The sequence below is a fragment of the Glandiceps talaboti genome, chromosome 11, assembly GCF_964340395.1.
Source record: "Glandiceps talaboti chromosome 11, keGlaTala1.1, whole genome shotgun sequence".
Classification (NCBI taxonomy): domain Eukaryota; kingdom Metazoa; phylum Hemichordata; class Enteropneusta; family Spengelidae; genus Glandiceps; species Glandiceps talaboti.
Window position 1 is genome coordinate 15,890,531 of NC_135559.1, and position 15,817 is coordinate 15,906,347.

The 15,817-nt window shown below is 35.3% G+C and overlaps 1 protein-coding gene across 1 annotated transcript in view; it reads right to left on the reverse strand.

The window, feature by feature from the left end:
* Nucleotides 1-8,255: 8,255 nt before the first annotated feature.
* LOC144442415 (uncharacterized) overlaps nt 8,256-15,817 on the reverse strand; it is a 39,654-nt gene continuing 32,092 nt past the window's right edge. Inside the window, exons 7-9 of the mRNA XM_078131758.1 lie at nt 13,861-13,934; nt 11,234-11,782; nt 8,256-10,142 (exon numbers count right to left, since the gene is read on the reverse strand). Of these exons, the coding sequence (XP_077987884.1) occupies nt 9,352-10,142; nt 11,234-11,782; nt 13,861-13,934 (1,414 nt within the window). The 3' untranslated portion in view covers nt 8,256-9,351. The remainder of the gene's footprint in view (nt 10,143-11,233; nt 11,783-13,860; nt 13,935-15,817) is intronic.

Below are 15,817 nucleotides of genomic sequence, written 5' to 3' on the forward strand. Positions count from 1 at the left end.
CACATTGCATCATGGGAGATAGCCGACATACATTATTCAGTAGTTGAACACTGAATATTCATTAGTACAAAATGCTATACACTTCAGTGTGAAATGGCTGTCAGGACTATTCAGGTTCAGCCGTTGAATAATGTATTTCTTCTATCTCCCATGATGCAATAGCCCATAGCAAGAATACCCTATAAATGCACAAGGGATCAAAATATCATATTTAATCAAGATGATATGACTATATTCATTAAAGGAAGATAAAAAATTTGAAATTTTTTTGAAAAACCCTTCAGAATGTTGTACTTGCTGAAACATGCGTAGTCATGCACTGCCAATTAGAAACCATTGTCGAAGTAAATAGTATTCAAATGATTCAGGCATGTAAATTTTATGTAGAGCAACAAATTTACATAATTGAACTAATTTACATATAAGTGACAGGTCAAAGTTCAGCTGAGATCATGATGAGTCAGTATGTAGGGTGGCATTTAACATAGAGCACACTTCGTTTTTAAATCTCTCCAAACTTTGCCGTATAAAAGTTTGTTCCTGATCCTCTTGAAATAACAATAGAAATGTTGAGTTCAATGTTTTGTTTTCATGGAAATCAGAGCAATCTCTTATTTTCCCATTGGCGGCCATATTGGATTCTAAAATGGCGTATTTTGAATATTTTTTTAACCTCGTAAATGCAAATAATTTGCAGCCTGGTTTTTATTCTTTATTTTAATGTAGAATGGGTTGAGTTTTCTTGAACATAAAATAACAGCAAAATGTAAGATGTGAATGTATGAGGCATATACTATATTAAAGGTGCACTTGACTAAAACTGGAACAAATTTTGAAACTCTTTTGTTAGATAATGACTTGTTCATAGTATTCTATAAAGTGAACAGTGTTGAATCAACTGTGGGCACATGTATGTACATATTTTGTGTAGCTATACACATAATATAATACAAAACATCTCGTCAAATTGAATTTTAGGTCCACAACCAAAATCAGCCCCCCAATGTAATCACGATTTTGACCTGTTACTGTACTACTTATGGATCAAGGAGACCTCTAATTGAGATGTACAATGTCTAATTATTGGTAGTAAAAGAGTTTTCAGTGAATATTTTGTTGGTTTTCTAATTAAAAAAATAACACACCAGTTTCAGCCAGTGTAGCTTTAATAGCTTTCCTTGTCAAGTAAAAAAAAAGGACAAAGGAGAAACCATTTAATGCATGACTATGAACATAGATACAAGTCACTATTTACTAGTCCTCCTAAAATTTCCAAAATTTAGTTCAAAATCCAGTATCAGAGAATTGTAATTTGACATTGTACATCACGATAATTTATGTTATTTGTTTCCTGTATCTCCACTTCACCATACTGTCTTTCAGGAATAGTGGATTTGTTGTCAGTGTTTGAATACTTACTTTGATACTGTTCTTGTTTTTTTTTTGTATGTAGATTGGAAAATTTGTTGATTTGTAATAAACAGAAATTTGTCTTCAAAACAGCAAAATGTGAAGTGTCATTCATTTTACAGCCTGTACAGGATGAGCATGTACTTTTGATTTAGATAAGCTATCAAGTTTAGTGAAACTGGCAACAAGATTTTATGTTCACTTTTTACTTTAAACTCAACATACAACCGCTATAGGATGAGCAATAAGCCATGCACTTTAATTTAGACAAGCAAGTTTAATGAAACTGGTCTCATGTTTTTATGTTAACTTTTTACTATAAAGTCAAAATACAACCACTATAGGATGAGCATGCACTTTGGATTAGACAAAATATCAAAGTTCAGTGAGACTGATCAAGGTCATTATGTTACGATAAATACAATAAATATATTCAATAATCATTGCTGCCAGTGTCTGCTCTGTATTTCGTTAATGATGTAAACAGGAGCAGCATGCACACTATTACAATAGGGAACTTGCAATCCAGACTGAGCATGCTCAGATGCCGCAAAGGACTATGGGATTATCTGTAGTTGTCAGTATACCTAATCAGGAGCTATCAATAGAATATACTTCCTACAATGGTCAGGGTAACCATGACTAGATTATTTATGGTTACAAACAATGTGACAGTATTATTTACAATACTGATTGATTCATATTTATCATATTTCCCAAGATTCACCATTCAAGATGGCAGGTTTGCAAGTTCCCTATTACAAAAGACATGTGGTAAACATGCTTGTCCATCTTATCTATTGTTTGTGAAACCTTATAACCAGTCTGGCCAGATCTCATTGAAACTGTATGCTTAGGTTCTACCAGCTGTAATTATACTGAGATTTCAATATGATAAATTTCTATCTGTACTGTGAGATATATATGCACAATACATGGCTGTAGATACTTTCATAGGGGTATACACAGCCCCTTGAGTTGATTCTTTCCTTTAAGCTTCTCAGACAGCCTCTACAAAGCTGAAGTTTAAGTAAATGGCCTTTCCCAACATTTCAAAAGACATTCATGAATTATCTAGATGTGCAGTTGTCAAAAGTGTGATTGTTGTAGTTAGCATTTTAACTTTAAATCTTGTATAAGAAGTGGTGGTGGTGATGGTGGTGGTGGTGGTGGTGGGGGGGGGGGGGGGGGGCTTAAACTGTTAGTAAACTTGTATACCTCTATCAGAGAGTGTGGTATATTGAATAATTATGCATACCTTTGACTGAAAATCAAGTTATTCAAATATCTCCAAACTTTTGTCATGTGAGAACTTATAAAAGTTCCTCATATTTCTGATATATTGAGAAATTTTGAGGGTTTGCCAACAAAGTATTTATCAAATATTCAGACAAGTGGTAGTTTTCCTTGACGGCTAATTTTTTGTTGGTGAAAAAAGAAAAGTAAAGAAAAACGGATTTCAGACAGTTACTGTTACGGGAGCTTGATAACTATAAAAAGAATTAAATGGATAGTGATGATGATTGATTGAAAGCAGAACACATCAGTCCCTAGTGTACTTACACAGATATATGTACTATAAACTTTTTGACCTCCAGTGACCTGTGTCATGTTGTTGAAATTTACCAGCTCTTTAGACTCCATCTAAATTGACATTCTGCTCCATACAGCAACTGTAATTGAGTGCTAGTTTCCTGACATTAATCAGAGGCCTGAAGTGAAATTTATGGCTTGTATTATGTTACAAATAGTGTTTCATTGCACAGACTGTGCAAGTTAGAAGCTTTCCTATGTCGAAGAGAAGTCCTGGTGCAAAGCGCCACCAGCGGTAAGAATTTGCCAGGAAATCATACTTGTCTTCAGACGCTTGTCACAGCGCCCTCGGCGTCAATGGACTGTTATTGCGCCCCCTGTGGCATAAAAAGGAAAGGATGTGATGGCACTATACTTTGGATTGAAACAAATATGAGAGGAACATACAAAATAAGTGTTTTCTTGACGATTTGCAAATTTGTTTCGACTACACTTTCAGTCGTATTTTTGTCGAGTATTATAATTTAAAGTGGGCCTTATCATATATTAGTGCATGAGGGCTATCATAGTTTTGACACTTGGTTCAGAACTGAATAACATCATGTACTTTTTGGTGACAAACGTTCTTAAATTCTAATAATACGGCATATCACCACAGAAAACAGGATATATAGATGCAAAGATTTGCACTGTTTATGTTCTGATATCCCCCCCCCCCTTTTTTTTCAGTATTTACTAATTTTATGTTCAATTAAGATGACACTATAAATATTGAGTGTAATTTATTCCTAATGCACATCTTTCAAACCTGCTACCAACTAAGCTGTGTACCCATAAAGTGTTAATTATAGGTACCTGAAATAGTATATTCCTGCTTAGACGCATCATAAAAATAATGAACATTCAATTTCTTGGTCAACACCATATCTTCCACTCCACGCACTTCACATGTATTACAATAGGTACGGATGAGAATAAGTCAACCTTCTTGTTCTATTTTGACCCTCTAGCAGGAGGTAACATGTTTATTGAAGATACTGAGAATTGCTCAACCACACCGATACATTGTGTAAATATTTGTCATCTAGCTTATGGTAAGGTGGAGGAAGATAAGTTTTAGGGATGGGGGTGGGGGGTGGGGGGGTGGGTGAATGTTTATATATGGGATAGAAGTGTGGCTGAAGTGTACACTTTGTGCTAAGGCCAGGGTTTCAATCCCAGGTTCTCACATTTAGTATTATTATATCAGTGAAGCCATGAGGATTACACAGGATTATTCTTCTGTTCTGGACTAACTTTTCCTACAGCTTTGTCAGACAACTGTTTTTCACACCTAATGTTCAATACCTTCTCAAAGTGGGCCTTTGAATACACTCATCACTCATATAGAACCATCTACAGTGAAAATAAAAAAAATAAATCTTCACATATTCATTTTTCCTATTTTCTTTGATATTGTAATACATGCAGACAGAAGAAGAGAAACACTGACAACAGCAAATGTAGAATTGAATGTTTTCTATTTATTCCAAACCAAGCAAAATACTCTAATGGTTTGTTGTGACATACAGATATAAATAAATTACTTCACACTATCACAAATATATACACGCTCAAGCAGTGGTGGTTAAAAAAAATTCATATAACACTGTGCAATATTCTATATTAATGGTAAGATACAAGTAACTGTAAACTCAGTTGCCTGGCTTTCATTCCTTAGCAGACTACACTTGCCTTCCTCTACTTATTTTACTTTCTGCCACAGAGGGCGCTATAGTAGTGGCCATATTGGACCATTCTCTGCAAAATTTTAGTCTGCCACAGAGGGCGCTATACAGCAGTGGCCATATTTGACCATCATTTCTTATAGTCTGGATTATTGGAATGATACAGCCATCCATGGATGTTTTCTTTTTTTTTAAAAACATAACTAGTGTTATTTTCTTCACACAAATAAGTACTCTAAGTAAGTTTGAAATGACACACTATGAACTTTGGAGTGCTCAATTTAGCATTAGTGACTTAGTGCACAAACACACACAAACATAAAAAAATAATATTGAAAACATAACACATAGTAACATTAGCATAATCTGGTGTTGCAAAGTATGTATCTTCATTAAAGATTGATATTACATTACATAACGTCAACAAGCTCTACTTTTAAATAATGGCTAAATATCTGGGTGCCTATCTCTAGATTAAACAGTCGACTGGATGGTCAACATGCAAATGTATCTCTTCACACAGCCACCATTATTTAAATTAAGGGTTACCATGCGTAGAAGCTGATTGGTTAAATAAGTCACATGCCTGGTATTACTAGTATATGTCAAGTTACAGATGTGACCTAGTTGACCATATAAGGAAATGTGACCTTTGTACAAATAATTTTGAAAGTCAACAGGTGGCATATGCTAATTTTGTGTTGATTTTAAAAGGTGTACATTACGCAGACATGACCAAAAACTACTGAAATTAATACTACTGAGTTCACAGGCTGAGAAGAGAGAACGCTTGCCTGGTTAACCACGCAGTCATCTATGGAGGCTGCCATCTAATCAAAAGTACAATTCTTAATTCTTCAATTTCTGTCACAACAGGCCATTCCAAATTTTGCCATGGTGGCGCTCTACTTCCTGTCTGTGTGTACCTTTGGGGGTACACATGGTGGCACTCTACTTCCTGTCTATGTGTACTTTTGGGGGTATACATGGTACAGGTTACTCAGGTAATCATACAACTCTGCTGCTTCCTCGATGTCTGAACAATACGAAAAGCATCCCTGCTTTACACTTCTACAGAATACCAAGGGACGGTACTATGAGGTGATGATACCCCAATTTGAGCGAGGGCGCTGTATTCTCAATTTCCTGTTTGCAGTCTGGAATGGCCTATTCCTGTCGGCAAACTGCTTTTTTAAGATCAACTATAGAAATTGTACTGTAATCTTTCACATATTGCTGAAATGTTATCTCTGCTCTCAAAAATCTCTAATTTCATGTGAAAAAACTTTGCAATATAAATTGGAACAGAAAATTAAATTCTAAAACTGTCCTTGAAAAAGTTCAGGTAAGGTATTACACTTAATGTTTCATAAAATACATTTGTACATTACTTTCTGGATTTCAATGGAAACATACATAGTTCAACACACATCCATTCATGTTAATCATTACTTTAGCAGAAAAATGAACCACCAGAGTGACTACAGTGCATAATGAATATTCATAATGGCTATAAGGTCAAGGTCAAGATTGTTGTCATAAGCAACCAAATTCCTAAGTATGTGTACATTTGGAACCAAGTGCAAGGGCACTGACTCAGAAAGGAACTGTTATAAACACAAAAGTATTCAGCATATAAAATAGACACTTGCAAATGACATGACGTGTGGACGGAATACGATAAGTAAAATAATTCATAATACACAAAAATTTGTTATTCTAGATTCTTGTCTAATCTGTACAAGATGTCCTTGGAGTGAGAAAATCATGTAAAATCTTACACTGTCAACTCTCTTGGAAATCTCTCTCACGGGCATGGGTTTGAAACAATCAACGCCATTGTAGACAGCATAAACCTCATGACTTGTTTATTTTTATGGTTTTTAATGCCCAACAACAACATTAGACAGATTTCACCACATCACGTTATCATGACTTCATGAGGTCTTGTTAAAGCTACACTGGCTGCACCTGGAACGCTTTTTTTTAAAAACTGTTTTGTTCGGTATAATGACTTACTAATAATACTGTACAGTATTGAATCACCTGTAGGGTAAACATATTTGAGTAACTGTACATGTAATATGGTATAATAAATCAAGTCCAATTTATTTTTGGGTCCGACCATAAAATCACCTCCCAAATGCAATCACAATTACTGTACACAATAGGGGGTAAATTAGACCTCTAATCAATATGTACAATCTAATTATTGATATTTTAACAATTTTTAGTAAATATATTGTTGTTTGTCTAATTGAAAAAAATACTACTCCAGTGACAGCTAGTGTAGCTTTAAGGTTATCTCAAATGACAAATCTAATTGCTAATATCATAACTATTAGTACACATCAAAGTTGATCCTATCATAAAATTGTTACATCAAACGTTTCTGGAAATAATGTATGTCATCCAATCAACTTGAACATGGAATGCGAAATCAGACATGTGCTTTTGGAAGTCACATAAGTCCTTTGAAAAATGACTCAAAAAAATTGCACGAAGTGCATAATTTATCGTAAATTACTTACAAATTCATTGATATAAAAAATGTCTATTTTTTTATTAGATTAAATTTGATTAGATTTGATACTACAGACACACTCTGGACGGAGAAAACTTGGAAATATTTACAAGCTTTGGTAGTTCGGATATAGTATTGGTGCAGGACGGCAACAGGCAAATTTAGTTAAAACATAATCTCTATGTGTTTTTACAAAATGTACAATTTTCTTGATCTTGACTCTTCTACAGTGGTGTTTTTTAATGCATCAAGTGACTGGTAGCTAAAATGAATGATTCTTAAAATTGTTAAAAAGTTCAAACAAAGGTTTGTTTGTTTTGTGAAATCTCACACAAATCATTGATATAAACAGATTCCACACTCAACATTAAAAGAATACAAAAAAAAGAAAATAACTGAAAACTGATGACATTCACAAGAAAAAATTATTTACACTTTTGTTCATCTGCCTTGGGAGTGCAGCGGCAAATTTTCATCACAAGATGAAAATTGCAAAAAACACACAGCTGAGCTTCTTTAACTGGGAGAGCAATGGCATGGCAAATTTTCATCACAAGATGAAAATTGCAACAAAAAACAAAAAAATAACAACAAGAAAACTATGAGCTTATTTCAAATGAAAACATGACTAAATCTTCTATCTGTAAATTTTGAACTACTGGGGTACAGTAAATGTCAGCATAGATGCAAGTTTGGCAAGATTGAAAACTTTCATAATTTGTTAAAAGCGGCCATATGGATGAGGATTTGGAATTTATTTAGAATTTTTTATTTAAAAAACAATTTTACCACAGCGTCCTACTTGAAAAATCAATGTGAAACAACATTGACCAAGTCTGTGTTTGTAACTCATTACTTTGCAGAAAGCTAAAAAAATGTGTAAAAAGTTTGTTATTGTATGTATAATAACAAAGATTTGACACATTTATTAATCTTTTGCAATTTACTGAGTTACAAAGAAAGACTTGGCATACGTTATAACTTGTTTCACATTGATTTTTCAAGTAGGAAGCTATGATAAAATTGTTTTATAAATCAAAAATCTAAAATAAATACCCAATATTCATCCACATGGCAACTTTAGGATAAATTATCATAGCTGAATTATCTAATGAAACTAACTTCTGTGAGACAAGATACTTACCGATTAGGGAATTTACTAGTATAATTTCACTTTTATATAATGCCCAAATCCACACACTAAATTACTCCTCACCCTTTTTGATCCCTTCTGACTAGCCCCAGGCAACCCTGAGTAGTGACACAAGCAGGCTCACTTTGTACCTCAGTTTCTTTTGGACTCCCTAGAGCAATTTTAATAGTTAGTGACTGTGGGACAGGAAGGTGGGAAACTGATAGGTAAGTATCAAGTGAAAATTATCAGTGTCATAGTTGATGTCCGATATATGATGCTTGACAGGGAAGCAGTGAACTTGAACATGAGTGATCTAACGTATTAAAGTTAGGAACACTATAAAATACCCCTAATTATCAAAACTAATCTATATTCCAAAACATATTTCAAAGAAATGAACGTTTAAATGGCATATACACATTCTCAAAGTCCAAACATGGAATAACCAAGGTATAAAATACTGGATTTTGTTTGAATGTGCGCGCATATGCTTTCAGATCTCTCATTTTGTGGGTGAGACAGATACCCTACATGTAGATGATTATTTGTATCTGACTTATGATAACGTCAAAACAAAATTTCAATACTCAATGAATATTACATATCCATACCTATGGTTCCAAATCGTATGTGGTTGCCAAGGTAACAATTTTGTTATAGACATGTAAAAATTTGTTTATGGAAGGAAATCTTAAACATAGCTACATGGTGCTTAGACGTTTATGGTGGGGAATCCTATATCTGTACAAACATTTTGTTTCATGGTAGTTCTAAGCAACATTGAATGCTAAACATGAACCATTGCAATCAATGTGATTTTGGAAAGCCTATGCCTTGTTACTACAGTCTATAACAGCAAATCTACATTGTAAATGACATTGCCAAGCTCTGGCTTACAAAAAAATCTAATTTTTACAGCAGTGGACGGACTGCATTTGTGTTATACACTTTTCATAGTTGTCGCATAGACATTCCTAACTCTGTTGGTATCTTTTCTATCAAATCACCTCTCTCTCTCTCCTTCACTGTTCCTCGGCTTCCTGCTCTTCATTCATTTTCTTCTCCTCACTATCTTCTTTAGGAAGTTCTTCAGCTTGTTCTCCATCCCCATTTTCAAAGTCCTTATCTTTGAGTGTCACAGACACAGAAATACTACCCCCAGCAATATCAGCCTCACTTCTAGGCGTCTCCTCCAAATCACTTCGATATGTATCTAACTGATCACCACTCTCAGCCATATCCACTTTTGTCTCATCTGCATTTCCCGCCTCATCTCCCTCCTCTTTTCCATCATTGTCCATGATATGATTATCGTCCTTCACCTCCTCCTGGTTCTCTGCATCAGTTTCCTTGACAACACCATCATCATCGTTCACAACTCCCTCCCCATTTTCTTCGACCCGATCCTTACCACCCTCCCCAACATCCTCAGTTTCCTCGGCAACATCATCTTTATTAGCATCTTCATCATTTACCGGAGCACCATCATTCTCAGCACCATTGTCATCATTCTGTGCGTCATCATCTTCACTAACGACTGGATCGTTTTCAACAGTCTCCGTCGGTTGGAGTTCAGAATCAATATTTTCTGATTCTTTCTCTGTCCTTTCAACATTGTCTGTGTTATTTGCATCAGCTTGCTCTTTTGCATCAGCTGGGGTTTCTTCATCATTTTGAGGATGCTCCGGGGCATCCCTGTTAGGTTCCTTATCATCCTCCACATTATTTTGCTGTGGTGTATGTTTATCATTAAATGTAACTCTTCTCGGAGCAGGTTTTGGTCTGCCTGGACTAGTAAGACCAACTTTTGTACCTACATGGAAAAAAGATGAAAGTTATGTCAGGTATCGGAAACGTTTTTTGTTTTTTATGGCACAATATATATTGCAAAGCAGCTAGCTCTGCAATGACGTGACAAACTATCCAGAGTTTTTTTGAATCCTCAATAGTAAAGTATAGTAAGTCTTGTGTTTTACGAGATTTCCAACAGACACGATGCCGGCATGTCGCTGTACATAAACTTTTAGTGTTTCAAAAGTCTGCTTTATCTGTGGATATATAGTTTGAAATAATTTTTAGATTTCCTAAGAAAAATAATCAAAAACACTGGTTGAAAGAAATTGATATCTGACGTTACGAGTTTCTTGCTGGTGCTAATATTTTGGAATGAATCATAAATTGGTCTTTAATTTTCCTTTGGCCATATGTACTACTTGTTTGTTATTATGATATACTTTGTTATGCTAATTTATGCTAATTTATGCTAACTGATCACTATCCTATCAACAAATCCTGCAGAAAACCTTATAAAATCAGTTGATATCAGGCTCTTAGTCTTGTTTCTTTGTCGAAGTAATTTTTATTCAGAAGTCGTAATTTTCTGCTACAAGTGACCTGTAATGTTTCAAGATGTCGGTGCATGTCAGATTCATTGCATTTTTAGAAAACAGTAATAATGCAATATGCCAGTAATCAGAAAGACAAAGGATTGTACAGTTTGGCCACTGGGGGCGCTGTTCTGCAGCAGCTATTGGGCCAGAAGTGTTGTGCGGGTCATGATAGATGAGTACAATAACCTCTTTTGATAGACATAATTATATCACAGTGCTTCATAGCATGCCAGTTGTATTCTCATTCAGTCAAAATAATCTAACATTCCGGAGGCTAATTAATGTATTTTACTACATATACCTTTACATAATTGAACTGCCACACAATGCCAAGGCTTTTAGTATTGAATGGAATTTGTTGAATAAGAAACAAAAAACTAAAAAACAAAAAAACAAAAACAAAAAAAACAAACCACAAACAAACAAAGAAAACAAACAACCCCAACAAAACTGACATGTTTGACATGATTTGATTTGAAACACTCCATCTGCATGTTTTCTGTACAAGACTTACCTTTAATACTCATATTGTTCATAAATTTGTTGTGTAATGTATTCTCATAGGTTGTTCTCTGTGAGTTACTATACTGGTAATCATCGCCATCACCCCGACCACCGTGTTCCATTGTTCCCTCCACAGCGTAACAGTTGCAACAAATCACACATGTTGCTTCGGGTCCAACATGTCGTTTTAATTCATGCTGCGAGACAGAGTTTGCTATTTTTTCTTCCGGTGCTATAAGTGTTACTTTCTTGGGTGTCAACACAGAATTAGTATCAACACTGAGTAGTTCCTTGCCGCCGTTATCACCACCACCCCCTTTATCGGCACCACCACCGTCCCATGCCGGGATGGGCTTTCCAGGTGGAGGGAGTGTTTCCTTTGTTTTATTAGCATCTTCTGTATCTACAAACGGGGTGATTTTATTGAATGCCAGTGGAGTGACTGGTTTGTTCACAGGTGGTGGTAAAGTTTCCTTTTCTTTCTCTTTACTTGGTGTCACGTCTCCCTGTGTGCTGGAATTGGAGCTGGATACTTCACTTCCGTATGGAGGAAGATACCCTGTGACACAAATAGTATCACAAATATTAGATAGTGTGTATTTTACAAATAATCGCTACACACAGTTCGTTCACCTCCACCTTCCAGGAGTTTCCAAATCATTTTCCAGGACTCATGTCATTTTCTAGGGAAATTTTAATTGCGTTTGACAAACTGACATGCATGAAATTCATCACGTCAGAAATTTTCCTTGTAAAGCATTTAAATTTTCAAAATTTCATAAGCATGAATTTAACTTCACAGAGTAAATTCCAGGTTTAAATTAGATTTTTTCAGTTCTTTCCAGTGCTTTTTGGAATTTCTCAGACGTGAAGATCTAAATTCTGACTTGAAAAGACTTTCGGTGAGTTGTTGGAAATTCCTGGACTTTGAAGGATCTAGAACTGCTAAGGATGATATGAACCCTGTTATGATAGAAGTACTCTTGAGGTGTTAAAAAAGACATTTTGGGTGGAATGAAAGTTGAATGCAATAAAGTGTTTTCATAGAATTATTCACACCGATCATACTAACTAGATGAAAAGGAAGAGAACAACTATCTCAAGTAACAGTCAAGTGCAGGAGGATTCTTTCTTAAAAAGTGAATAATTTGTAAAAAATCAGTGAGTTATACAAAATATGGTCAAGGTGAAACATAGTCTGTAAGATATGGCATGTGATACCATGCCTATCAGCTGTGAAAGGTGCTGTGGCTGAAAGATGAGGGCGCCCTCTCACGGCATACCTTACAAAAGCAGTAAAACATCATTTGAAAAGCTATCCTATAGTTAGACTGAGAGGTTTATCATTGTGCACACTCCTTCAAAGACTTGTGTTTAGTTAATTAGTTGTTCAGGAGTGCCAACAATAACAACTCTTTCAATCAATCCTATAGGTCAATGACGCCAATCTGAAATCTTCTAGTATGCATATTTTTGATGACGAAATCCTCCAGAACTAGAGAGAGAAAAGTAGAGAATCACGGAATGTCTTTGATTTGACATGAATGGGGATTCTGGGATTCTTAATCAGCAAGTCAGAGCAATCCAAATTAAACCTCCTACCTCCCCCCCCCCTCCCCCCCCCCCCCAGTATATGATATGGTGAGATCTTGAGATCCAAAGAAAGACATTGTTGAATTACTGTGTTTGAGAAGGAAAATCAAATTCATAATACTTTAATTCTATGAAATGTTTAACGATGAGAAGTATGATACACACTTGGCACGTGAAACTAGACTAGAAAAGATAGACACAGGTGACATATTCGATGCACAGTTAGGGTTAATAACAGTGTATGAGTCACATCACATGCAAGAACAAACAACTGACCGACAATGAACCTACCATCCCTACTTCCCTGTAGAATGGGTGAAACCACTGGTAATGGGTGATGCCATTCTACAAAGACATGAGGAGTGTAAGCTGACAAAAAACACAACATGCAGGACAAAAACAGTCAACACTAAATGCTGTCATCCCTATTTCCAAGTCAAATGGCTCAAACCACCTTTCCTTGGGTGATAAACACATATAGAGTATTCGTAAACACAGCACAACATGCAAGATAAACTGACTACAAAATACAACTGTCACCCCTGCCTCTAGTGTAGAATGGGCCCGGGCTTGCTCATACATGGGTGACACCATTCTACACTGACGTTGAGGTGAAAGCGATATACAAACACAAACTATAAGACATTATACATGCCATTAGAGTCTCTCCTGATGGCTTTAAGGTCTATAATAACTGGAAAACAACCTAATATTACAGAACATTGCATAAAATGTGGTTAGTTACAGCACTACAAAAAGCAGTTACGAAGGCTGTGCAGCAAAATCCCGACTTAGATAGCGCCCTCTATGTCAGTCATTTACACTACTTTTGTTTTTACTGCTGCATCTGCTGAGAATACATTCACTTAACATTGCCAATTATAGGTGGTGGGTTACTTGTCAGCAATATCATTTATGTCACCATCTTTCAAATTCTAACAAACACAATTGAACAAAAACATTTATCTACAACCCCACTACAATCTATACACATAGAAATCATCCTAAAACCATGCACACAACGTGTCTATTAAGTCTCTTTACCTGGGTCATCATCTGTATTGTCTCTGAATACTGGAGATCTTGGTGTAGCATAATGTTGGTCTATCCATCTTACTCTGTCAAAATAGATCAAATAGAATCAGTACACATACATGCAGAGAAGTACTCACAACACACTCTAGGAAATAAAGGCATTTTCATAAATGAAAAACATTGTTCAACCATGAACATATTATTTCAGCTGACTCCCATGATGCAATGTTATGTCATAAATGAGAGATGTTTTTCACCAAAGGGTACTTAGGAGTCATGAATATTCATTGTTCAACCATGAATATATTATTTCTGCTGACTCCCATGATGCAATGTGGCCATAGCAAAGATACCTTATAAAGGCACAAGATCAAATTGATGTTTCTCTGAAATCACAAGTAAATTGTAGGTGAAAGTTATGAAGTAACTCTCCAGAACCCATAGTTTATGAAAATGTGTCTATTTCCTGGAGTGATGTTCCTCTTAGTTACAGTAGTTACAAAAATTGCAAAAAAGCTGTTGTCATTTGTAGGGGGAGGCAAATTAGAAAAGCAGGGATCAACAAACTGTAGATTAGCAATGAAGAACCAAAACTAATCAATGACCAAGTTTTTTCAACCTCAGATATGCGGATAGTCTGTATTGGGATAGTCTGTTTCTATCAGACATCAGACCATGGACCAATGGAAACTGGGAAAGTAAAGAAATGACTTGGATTAATAACACTTGGCACAGCACATTGGAACAGCAGAGACTTGTATTACACACCATGGTTTGATAAGAACAGTTTTATGGCCTTTCTGTGTGTACAAGAAATGCCAGGGGAACTGGAAATTTATGTAAAGTGGCCATAAAACTGTTCTTATCAAATGATGAAATGTAATACAAGTCTCTATACTTCCAACATCCTGTGCCAAGTGTTATTAATCCAATTCAGTTGTTTACTTTCCCTGTTTGTAGCAGGTTCTGTTCATCCATGGTCTGATGTCTGAAGTTGTAGAAAAGATCATCGAAAAATTCATCTTTCAGTGATATAACCATCAGAAATATTAATTGAGTATTTGAAAAGTAGGCAGCCATGGGTAGGGCAAATAACGGGTGGTTATGTCAAAACACTCCTGTTACATTATTTCATTTTCAAATAATTTACAAAAACATAAAAAGTAGCTACGATATAAACATCTCTTATAAAATCATAGCAAGGTTTTTTTATTCATTGCATCATTAAATAAAAATTGCACTCTGCAAGATTTCTGATGCAGAGAAAATAGAGTTGAAAAATGTACGAGTTATTTGTCATGCATTCCTACACCTGTTCAGTCAACTCAACAAAATGTTGGGACCGTTTTGATATCCTGTGTAACTAGTTTATTGTAACATGACTACAATTTAGCCAGAGACATGCTAATATTTGCAAACTTCAAAGAAAGGAATAGCGACAGCTGAAACATATTAAAACGTCCAAACCAGTTGTAATAATTGCATGGCGTCATTTCAGTTTTACAAACTAAGTGAATGAAAATCAAACATTGGTTTGTTGACAGAGTGTAGATTGGCAGGAAATGACAGTGTCAACTTACAGACCCAGTTATTTTGTAGTTGTTATCAGAATTGTAACAGCTGTATTGAATGTATTGTTTAATTGACTGAACACTAACTAAAGATAGGAATGGGATATATTAGTTTACATGTGTCGCAGTGTACCTTATGTCTCTCTCTCTCACTCTAAAACCAGCAGTTAACACATTATTCAAAGAAATCTATACTGTTAAGCTGGAAATTTTAGTTATTTTTGCTCAAAACAAATATGCAAAAATAAGTAGTAACTAAAATGCCTTCTTGTATATGAACACAATTGTATATCAGTCTCATATGTAGTAAAAGTACTCTTTTTGAGAACTAGCTGAAAACTGGAAAATTGCAAAATTTTCTAGTAGTAACAATATCTAGGTTTAAAGAAACCAAA